This window comes from Polypterus senegalus, chromosome 2 (genome assembly GCF_016835505.1).
Source record: "Polypterus senegalus isolate Bchr_013 chromosome 2, ASM1683550v1, whole genome shotgun sequence".
Classification (NCBI taxonomy): Eukaryota; Metazoa; Chordata; class Cladistia; order Polypteriformes; family Polypteridae; genus Polypterus; species Polypterus senegalus.
Genome location: NC_053155.1, coordinates 65170669 through 65181763, shown reverse-complemented (window position 1 = coordinate 65181763; position 11095 = coordinate 65170669). Strand labels below are relative to the sequence as shown.

Sequence of the window (11095 nt, the reverse complement as noted above, 5' to 3'; positions counted from 1 at the left end):
CACGCTCGTCCGCCGTGCTGTCAGTCATCACAGCAGCCTCTCGTGTGGTGGGCGGGTGCGCCTGACAGGCAGTACTAAGCAACACCGCTGCCGTTGCGCCCCGCCCCCTTTTCTCTGCGGTGCCAGCGTCACTTACCTGCACCGCTTTGTCCTGCCGGTGGGAGGCTGGCCACCCGCTGTCACAAAGCCATTCACTCAGGGCTCCGCACGGGATATCGAGGTTCTTCTCCAGCCGCTCCTTCGCTTCCTGCAGGACCTGGAAAACTTGCAAAAGAGACTGTAGGGCGAGGACAACAGAGTTCACCTCCCCTACAGCCCAGGAAATATTAATAGTGGTGGCCGGCGGTGGATTTGGGCTCTCCGTGTCGCCCTCCGCCGACCGCGTGCCAAGAAGACCCTGTGGATCCCCCACAGGCCCCTTCGGGTAGTCTGGAGGAGAGGGAAGGGCGTCCGTCATCCCCGCCTGCCGATCCACCTTGGCGGGTGATCGACACACTCCCCGTTTACCTGTTTCGCGGAGCCGCTCCTGCCCCGCTTGCAGGAGCGCCGCGCTGGGAAGCTCGTCCGGGCTCTCCTCCACCAGCCGCTGGCTCAGGCCGAAGGGAAGACACAGCTCCGCCTCGCTCACCTCCGAGCTGGCTCCGCCGTCACGCCATGGACACCCGTCCCCATGCCCGCACCGGGTGCTTCGCCCCTCGGCGTCCAGGAGGTAGGTCGACTCACATGCGGAAAAACAAACCCGCGACTCGTCACCTACCTCCGGTGGCATCCCGTGCGGCGTACTGGCGTGACGGCGTCTGCCAGTTGGCCTCTGTGTCCGCCTGGCTTTTTTCTTCCCCATTGCAGAACGCCTACAGCAGCTCCTTGGCGGCCTCAGTTGGGTACTCCGCGCTGGCTTGCGCGTGCCTGCTTGCGGCCCCTGCCGCGTGTGCGCGCTTCGCGCTGTACCGCGTGTGCTGGCTTGCGGCTCCTGCCGCGTGTGCGCGCTTCAGTGCGCTGTGCTGTGCAGTCCTGCCTGACTGCTTGCCTGTAGCTGCGTCGGGAGTGCGCTCTCCGACGGCGCTGAGCCGAGAACCGTGCCCCGCGCTGTTGCTCTTCGCTATGCCGGGTCAGCAAGAGTAAAAAACGCAGGTTCCGACCCAAATGGACGGGCCGGGATCCTGCCGACTACGCCAGTGTAAACAAGGCGCTATATAGCGCCCGACCCGGCACAGACCACGCTGAGGCACGTGTTCACACTCAAAGGCTTCTTATTATTTTTTCTTCAGCCGTGGGCACACGTCTTCCCCGTGTCCCACCGGCCCAACACAGTCCAAAGCACAAACACACAAAAAACCAAACACTTTCCTGCTCCACCACTCCTCCCAGGCAACCTCGTCCTCTTCCTCCCGATTCTGGCTTCGATTGCTGGGAGGCAGGCCCTTTTATACCCCACCCGGAAGTGTTCCAGGTGACTGACCAGCTGGTCTTAATTGCACCTCCGGGTGGGGCTGATAAACCGTCCAGTGTGGTGGCTGGCTCTCTGCAGCACCCCCTAGCGGCCACCCCATCTCCCAACCGGGCTGCTGTGGTGGACTCCATGTCCCATGGAGCCACGGGGGAGATTGAGGAGGAATCCACTGCCAGGGAGACTGCCCCCAAGCGCCCCGGGGGAGGTATTGCAAAGTCCATGATGGCTCCCCCGAGACGTATGCATCAGAGGCGTCCCGGCCGGGCATGGGACCTGGCTGTCCGTCACATCTTATACACTTATTACACGGGTGATCTCTATTGAACCAATTATGGGATGTCTAAAACCAGCTCGCTGCATCAGTGATGAATCTGGGGTGTCGTATTAAAGGGAGCAAAAACTTGTGAGATCAGTGACTTTGTCTTTTAAATTTGTAATTAATTGAGACCTCTTTGCAGAGATGTGTTTTCACTTTGACATAAAAGAGTCTCGTTCTGTTGATCAATGTCAAAAAAAGCCAAATGCACTCCTCTGTGGTTCAATGTCATATAATAATAAAATGTGAAAATGTCTGGGGGTTTCGGGGATTTTTTTTTTCCTAGGCACTGTATTGGCCTAATTTGCCTCACTGCCCTTCCTGCTTTCAGTTTGCCTCTTCTTTCATTCAGCCATTTTCTACTTTGCAATCCTAGCAACAATGAGGCAGAGGCAGGCAGGCACGTGGCTCCCATCACCCTCCCGCTCGCTCAGACTGGACTGTGGGGGTCAAACCACTTGCAGATGGTGGCCTGACTTTATGATATGACCGTAGTGCTTAGATGATAATAAAGACCTCCGCTCACCAACTCTTATCACACATACTGAAAAATAAGAAACGGAATGATCACAGGAACGAGATAACTGTGCCCTCTACTTGTAAGAATAAGCCTGTAAGTCTCTTATTGATTTATTTTTGTTTACTTGTTTCTGTTTTCGTTCCTTTTGTAATCCTTCATTTCTCACTTGGATTTTACTTATTTGATCCATTTTCTTTTATTTTCCCAAGCAATCCCATAGTTCTTCTTGCAGCCCTGGAGTCTCTTCTTCCCAGTGTGCAGCAGTGATACACAGCAGCGGCTTCATTCCTGGCATCTGGCAATGCTGGCACACCACATGCTGATGGCCCTACGTCTTGCTTCTGGTGACATCTGGCACAATATGGAGTGGTGCGCAGAAAGCGACAGAAGCTTTGAATTGGGACCTTTAAAGCTGACCTGATCACATGTTGTGCCACCTCAACATCATTGGGTAAAAATGCACCGAATGAGCTTTCAGGTTGTTTGGCACGTTGGAACGCCTCACTGCACAAACTGAATTGCTACTCAGAGGGCTAACGACTTTTTGTGAAAGTACGCCAGTCATCTCAGTATAAATCAAAAATATTCTTAAACGTTGAAGATTAAAGATTATTGTCACAGTGAAGATTACAATGAAATTCTTACTTGCATCTCTAAATTGACACTAAAGTAGAATTTTAGGCACTTGAGAAAAGTTAACATGTAAAGGCGACGCTACCTTGGCACTTGAACAGATATTCTTTTAAGACTTTACTTTTTATTTCTTTCTAATTAAATACTAACTGACTCCATTATGAAATCAACTGGAACATAATGGGGAAACCAAGATCTGCGTATTTACTGTGGGCTTTATTTTGCTGCTCACGTATTAATAAGCTGCAGTGCATTTTTCATTCCAACAGATGGCACAATACAATCTGAGATGGTGCTGATGAGATTCTAAGGTAAAATGTCATACCACTGCGGTCAATAACTGAAAGATCAGCTAATGAAAGTCACTACAAATCTAACAATAGCTGTGTAAAATATATTCAGTCAGAATTTGTAAAAATTAAAGACAAATCCAATAATTAGGCTCTCAGATTTTTTTTTCAGGTAAGGTGGTGTTAGGGAGTAATGACTTGCGTTGATTGGTGAAATTCACAACAGAATTTTTCACAGCAAATTTGATGGATTCACCGAATTATTTTCAGAAACTCCACCATCTGGCCAGTTTTGGCAAACTTTTTTTTTCAGCATCCCATGGTGCTTTGCAAAGCCAGCATGACATTACAGAGCTGTAGCAGCCATGTTGGATGAGGATGTCACTAGCCCATACGCATGTGTACTGTTTGCTACCCCAGCTCATACTTTATGGCGTTGCCTGATCTGCTTTTCTCACGTATACACACATGCATGACGTCACTACCTGGTTGGTACTGCAGCCCAATGTGCACCCTGCATGCATAAAAAAATATATATATCACAGTATTTTCATTTGAAGGGGTACGTTATCTGACAATAATGAGGATATTATTATATATTATATTATTATGCTGTTCTGCATAAATTCTTTGTACTGCTGGATTAAGCACGTTATGCTCCTCGCAATGTAGCGCGGATCAGGTAGTGAGAGGGACAGCCCCCGATTATATAACGCCTGGATCACAGGCTCTGTGGGTGGGCCGGCACGCATACATTTACTGCTGCCACTCTGAAGCTCAAACAGGGAAGTCTATAATACTCTAATGGTCATAATATACAACGGTCATTGTGCACTTACTTGCTGCTGCACCTCGTGGCTAATTGCGCATGGATTCTGGCTGGCATGCACAGATAGCCATGTGGCACATCAGTGAGTGAAAGTAACCCTTAAAGTAGCCCTCCCATCCGCCGCCAAGAGTCAGAAAACATACAAGATCCTGTAAAAGAGCAAAGATGTATCACTGTTTACATGGAAGAAAAAAGCACCAAGCGTCTGCACAGATAAAACCAAAACAAAAAAGATGTGCCAGCCATGTAAAGCCCAACTGCAAAAACTGCTGCTTGTCACAAATAGTCAGTGCCCAGAAGATCTGAACTCTGTAAAAGCAATGATATATTTTATTTAAAATTATTGCTAGGGTGGCACGGTGGCGCAGTGGGTAACACTTCTGCCTCACAGTAAGGAGACCCGGGTTCGCTTCTCGAGTCCTCCCTGCATGAAGTTTTCAAGTTCTCCCCGTGTCTGCGTGGGTTCCCTCCGGGTACTCCGGTTTCCTCCCACAGTCCAAAGACATGCAGGTTAAGTGCACTGGCGATCCTAAACAGTGTGTGCTTGGTGTGTGTGTGTTTGTGCACCCCCTGTGGTGGGCTGGCGCCCTGCCCTGCGTTTGTTTCCTGCCTTGCGCCCTGTGTTGGCTGGGATTGGCTCCAGCAGACCCCCATGACCCTGTAGTTAGGATATAGCAGGCTGGATAATGGATGGATGGGTGAAGTTATTGCTAGTTTTGTGGTCATTTTTTGTATTTTCTTTGTGGTTATTTCAGGCATGGTGACACAATGGTTAGCATTGCTGCCTCACATTTTTGGCTGCACTAATCAGTCCAGCATGATTGATAGATGTTTCTCACTTTAAAGACCACAACACCATAATAATCCACGCAAAACTAGTTCAGTTCCTTCTCCGTTGACTTCAATGCATTTTACTGAGTTTGTCGAAGTTTGCCAAATTTCCAAGAGGTTCATTCCTGCTTAGTGACGACGTGTTGCTTGTTGATTAGCTCATGCAAGAAAGAACTTCACTGTGCTCTGTGCGTGTGATAATAAGGACCCCATAAACCTGCAAAGAGAAAGGCCCAGCCAGCGGAGACTGCGTTGCTATTGTTCCTTACTTGTTAAAAGAAGCCCCTGACTGTGCATCCCATAATTGAGCTTATTTCCATGTTGGCAGTGTGTTTGTATCCATCTGCCAGCAACTTATGTTTTGTATTATATGCAAATCAAAAGTTTGCTAAATGTTGTCTTTGAAAATGTCCTAATCTTCCTACAGTCTCAGTGGTAGAAACTATGTAACCTGGCAAAAAGGAAACTTACATGTAATATTTCTAAACTCTGCCATTCATTCTTAAAACATTCACCATTAAACAATCGGAGGCAGTGCTGGGACAGAGACGCTAACGTGTGAATTTCAGTTAAACAATGAAAGATCAGCCATCGACAAGCTGCCCTCTCATCAGCCTGGTGAGATTTAACCAAATCACCGCACACACTTACGTTGGTCTACTTGAAATGCACCCAGGTGAAGGCCTTCAGCGTGAGTGATGTCATCAGACACTTGCCTTGATTGACCAAATGAGTACCCCATGCACTCCTTGCCAACCTATCAGCTGTCACTGCACTCACTGGCACCCCCAAGCCACTTAGAGCAGCGTCAGAGTTCAGCCAGACTGGACGATACTGTGTAGCGAGTCCTCGGTGGTATCTTACCCACCACACTGCTCGTTTGTGACCTCCGGTGGAAAGTCCTAATCCACCCATTACAGCACAGGAGGAAAAGAGATCCCATAATCTATTTAAAAATAGGAACTAAATGAATGTGAGTTTGGAGGACCTGTCCAAAGCTGCTTTGGAATTTGTTACCAATGTCCTTGAGTAAGCACTTGTCCTGGGCCTCTGGCAGCCATCGAGGTCTACCACACAGGTTATCTGACTTCACGCCTGCCCAGGAGGAGAGATGATGTGGAACACTGAAAGTGAAATGTGATGTTTATCGCATGCCCCATTGTCATGTATCATACGTACAATGATTCTGAAAACTTAATAAAAGAGGAAAACAAAATTGAAACAAGAAGTTATTCTCACTTGGAAATTATTGTTGGCAGGGTCCAGTCTGCAGATTCCCGGCACCACCTAAAATACACCAAACCCTGAATTATGCGTCTGTGTGGTGGCACTGATGGTTGGGTACTAGTATCGCCTTTCATCTCCAGTGGCCTCTGCACTTTATTGTCACTGAGCTCAACGTGTGTGCAGTTACGCTGAAAGCCTTTCCAGCCCAAGTCTTTTTCCGCCTGCCCAACGGGTTCCCCTGTCCCAGTAAGCAGGGTGTTGATTCTTTATAGTGCCTTTCACGATGCTGATTCTAAATGCCGCTGTTCATATTTTGCACAGCACAGCCTTGATGACTCTGAAGTGAGCGGTCGGTGATCTTCTACCATGCTTGGCTCTTTTGCTGGCTTGTTCTCTTTTTCTTATGTTGGCATGAAATCTCACAACGGGGCACCACATGTAACACATGCTTGCAACATTCATCCCCGGCAGGCCTCGTGCTCAAATTGTGTCCAGTGGGCTCTACCAGCAGATCCCTGCAGTCCAGGACAGGAAGGGACGCTGACAGCCACAGCGAGCTGGCAGTTGGACTGGACTCGCATCAGACAGCGTTGTTGTGCTCTTTGTTACTAGAAGAGGCAGAAAGGACGTGAAGTCTGTGCATCGGAGTGTGCTGGGCAGCATGCGTCGTATTCCGATCTCGCTCGTGCTCTTGGGCCTCTTCCTTGGGCTCTTATCTCTGACAGGTACGTGGACTTTTCATTTATCGCTCATTAGGCCATTACGAGATAAATTGTGCTGTAAGCCAGGTAGACATTTGAGGGGAAAAGATAAATGTGTTCATTTAGCTCCTGCAGTCCCCTGATAGCCTCGCGTCTCGGCACACCTCATTATGGATTCCTAAGCACAGGTCTAATTACCACCCAAAAAGATAAAGAGAACAAATTTATGGATCAGTCAGGACGGCAGCTCTGAAGAGCCACAGGACTACACTGCCTTTTGGGACGTGTTAAGTCTCTTTTCTTCTCTTCTTATTTGTAAATTCAATGAGGAATGGCCTCTTCTCCTTAAGAACGACTTTTTCTTCTGACGAGTAAGGTCTGAAATAAAAGCACAGCAAACGGGTGCTGTGTGTGGAGCTTCTCTGTCCTCCGTGTTCACCTCTTTACTCCCCAAGGATATGACATGACAACACTACCCATATTTACAAAGGAAAATCTGTGAAATTGACAACGCGGAGCGGAGTGATGATCCGATTATGGGATCAGTGGTGACGCTCAGCACTTGACAACACGAGCAGTAAGCCATCGTCCTTTTTTTCTAAATTGACTTTAGATTTCATCAGCTAATCGTTAGTTCCTTCCGGTATGCAGAACCAGTGTGTATGCCATACCGTGTGCCTACTGGAATAGTGCTTTGTAATTCTAAATTGGCACAGATTTAGCCTGCAGGGTTCAAATGCCAGCCTGACGACGACCAGCGTGGAATCTGCGTGTTCCTCCCGTCTCTGTGGTTTTTCCTTTTTCTACATTCACAAGACAGAAAGATTAGGTAAACTGGTGACTCTCGATGGCCAGTGTCAACGTGCCCACCCTCCATGGCCTTGGCCTGTCCTACAGGTCATGCGCTCCGGAGAGGCTCCTGTAACCTTTCTTCAACTTACTGAACCGTGCAGACTTTCTAGAATATTCCACGAGAAAGCATTTCTGTCGGGACTTTGGTTTACTTTAAGCACATTCTGTAGAAATTGGTCAGCTGGCTGGTCACTTTATTTGACCTTTTGATTGTCCTAGTGCCGATGTGGTCACGCTGAAGACGATGGAGGACAGCAGTGGTGTGTGAGCTCTGCTTTAACACCTTCAAGGATTTCTCTTTGTCCAAACTGGACCCAATAAACTCTTTGAATTTAAAATGGAAACTGAGGAGAGCTTGTGAGGTAGAGAAGTACATCTTACACCCTCACTTCTTTATTATTATAAAACTCCACAAGATGGCACACAGTTTAGCGCTGCTCCCCAACAACTCTAGAGCCCTGTGCCACATGCAGGGTTTGATTGTTCTCGGAGTACATTGGCATCCTTCCACGAAAGAGGACTCTATGTTAGCTTAATGTGAGCGATGGTGGACACCTGTTTGTCGGGGGGGTCCCGTGATGGGCCGTTGCCCTGCCCAGGGTTGACTAAACCCAATTCCGCCACAGTGGTGCACTGGGACAATCTGGTTAGGAAAATGAAGGAGCAAGGAAAGCACAAGATGATTTGGCCTCCTCCATCTGCTAACCAAGGGTGGGTGATGAGTCTAACATCGGACTGGGCTGCCCCGCTGCTTCAGATTGTTTTGTGAAAAACACCCGAAAGTCACCAAGGCGGTCTTCTGAGAATGGCAGTTACTGAATTATCCCACCTGGAGGAGGGAAGCTGGAATTCATCAAACAAGAGCATTTATTTGAATAACATATTTTCATATAAAGGATGAAGTCCAAAGTGCTTTACAAGATGTCAAAGAAATAGAAAAGAAAAAACAAATGAAAACTAGATAAGAATTACAGTGAATAAATATTACACCAAAATAAATAATGCACACTTACGTAAAGGTAGAGTCTTTAAATATACAATTGTTTTTTTTTTTTTTCCTTTTGTGACTTCAACAATAAGGTCAGGTGGGCACTGGGCAGAAAAGCAGCAGAACCTCTCAAACGGAGCCTCACTGACTCACGCAGGGGTGATGGCAGGAGACAAGGCTGTCTGTGCCATGCAGGACTACACACACAGTCCTAGACGCTCATGCTAGTCTGGTAGCCATGGTCCAACTAACACAAAGAAACCCGGAACGGTCTGTGCTGTAGAAACATCTGTGGACCACCTTAATCATCACTCATTATTACTGGGCGGATGTAAGCCATCATTAGAGGCAAATTTCACTTGAAACATCTGAACAATTTTGCATGTCAGGGCAGTGCCCACCTACCACTTCTTACTGTCAACTGTAAAATAACAGAGGAAAAGATTGAGATGGGCGCCTCCCAAAGGGACGCTGGGAAAAAATGGCACATTATGGTTTCAATGTGTTCTCTTCCATCCATCCATCCATTGTCCCAGAGGGTGACGGGGGTCTGCTGGAGCCAATCCCAGCCAACACAGGGTGCAAGGCAGGAACAAAACCCCAGGCAGGGCGCCAGCCCACCACAAGGCATACACACCAAGGGACAATTTACGATCGCCAATGCACCTAACCAGCATGTCTTTGGGTTTTGGGAGGAAACCCATGTAGACATGGGAAGAACACGCAGGGAGGACCCAGGAAGCGAACCCGGGGTCTCCTATTTCAGTGAACAAAATTAAAAAAAAAAAACAAAGTCAGATAAAAGACGCACAACAGCTTAGGAGCAACACATCTGGAAGGCGAGTGCGTGTTTGTAAGGACTGTACATTACGTGTGTGGCCTTTTGTGTGTTTTCATGACTTGATCTACATACGTGTGCAGTATTTATATGCACAGACACAGTAGTTTTATGTATTTGTGAGTACACATGTATCCCGTATATGACATGTATGTTTATTCAAGTATGCATAAGTCAGTATTAATATAAAGATTTGTCTATTATAAACGTATTCTCTTGTTCTTTGCTCAGGTGCAGATCAAGTGGATGACAAAGGTGAGTGTCGTGTGCGCCGCTCCTTTCGTGTTCCTAGTTTACTGCACAGCTCCATGGTCTCTCCGTCTGTCCCACATAGTCAGGTTACAGACATGCACAGCCTTCTTGCTTGCTTACCATAAAAATGTCAATGAAAGTTGTTTTCAGACAAAGAAAGTAAAATCCACTACATGGGAGATAAATGATGTTCTAAGAAAACAGTTTTTAAATTCAAAACGACGGGATGGGGAGATTGTGAGGATTCAGAGCCTAAGAGTAAAGTGATAGTGGATGAGCAGCGGACTCTAACATCGGACAGCCGAGTGTGAGCGGCTGGCGAACAGCGGCGCTGCTCAGCTCCCCTGTCCTGTTTCTTTGTCAGGTCTTGTTCGTTTTGCCTTCAGCTCCCTTTGCCCAGTCACAGTACTTTGTATTACATAAACTATAATCTGTTTTAATGGTTAAGCACATTTCAGACATTTGTTCTGGATTTTAATGCCCTGCTGGACCGACTTTTCATGGAGGCCACACACATTTTAATGGCCTCCAGTCCTTCCTCTTCAGCTGTGCTCCACCAATCAGCATCAAGTGCACTGTGCCAGATCGGCACTGGCCCACCGGCATGGCGCTCTCCGACTGGGAAAGTGTCTGACAGACCTCACAAAATGAAGCCGCAGCATATAAATTCACTTGAGAGTTGGTGTTTTTAATGATCAAAGATACACTGTCCAGTACTGCCCTGTGGGCCCCTTTAAGTATTCTGAAGAACATCTGTGTGTGACAAATGACTGTTTGATTCTCATAATACATTTACATAATTTAAACAAAACTCAGCCTGGAACTTTTGCTTTGTTTCCTAATATAGTGAGCCGGGAGAAGCGCGACATGCCCAACTGGAGCTACTCGGCTTCGGACTTCTTTGCCTGGGTGGAACAACTCCGCTCTCACGCTGGCTACGAAAAGATGGACGAGCTAGCCAGGACATTCTGGGCCCACTTCCCTTCGGCGGCACGGCTGGGCTACGAACAGCCCCACTCTGATGAGTGAGCAAGAGGCACTATGAGAAACAGCTATAAACTCTGTATATATAAAAAGAAATAATCTGTAATCACTAAAGGCTTGTTGGTCTTGTATCAAATTAATTGAATTAAACTGTATGGAGAAGAAAGAAAAATTTACCTGAAATAAAATTAAGATTGATAAATTGAGATGCACACTGTAAAACGCGAGTGCTTACTGCTATACAACACAAGCTTAACTGACACTATTTGATTTAACAAAAGCCACCAGAGACAACACTATAGAAAAGGGGCTACGTTGCTGTGTGCGTCTGGTTGTCACTTTGCTTGTGCAACATGGCAGTAAGTGACCAGCAAATGCACAATA

At 47.3% G+C, this 11095-nt stretch overlaps 1 protein-coding gene across 1 annotated transcript; it reads left to right on the top strand.

Annotated features, from left to right (window-relative positions):
* The first annotated feature begins 6751 nt into the window (after positions 1 to 6751).
* Positions 6752 to 10867, top strand: otos2 (otospiralin 2). Its single transcript, XM_039746084.1, has 3 exons — positions 6752 to 6821; positions 9707 to 9730; positions 10575 to 10867. The coding sequence occupies exons 1-3, from the start codon at positions 6758 to 6760 to the stop codon at positions 10754 to 10756; spliced, it is 270 nt and encodes an 89-aa protein (XP_039602018.1). The 5' UTR covers positions 6752 to 6757; the 3' UTR covers positions 10757 to 10867.
* The last annotated feature ends 228 nt before the right edge of the window (positions 10868 to 11095 follow it).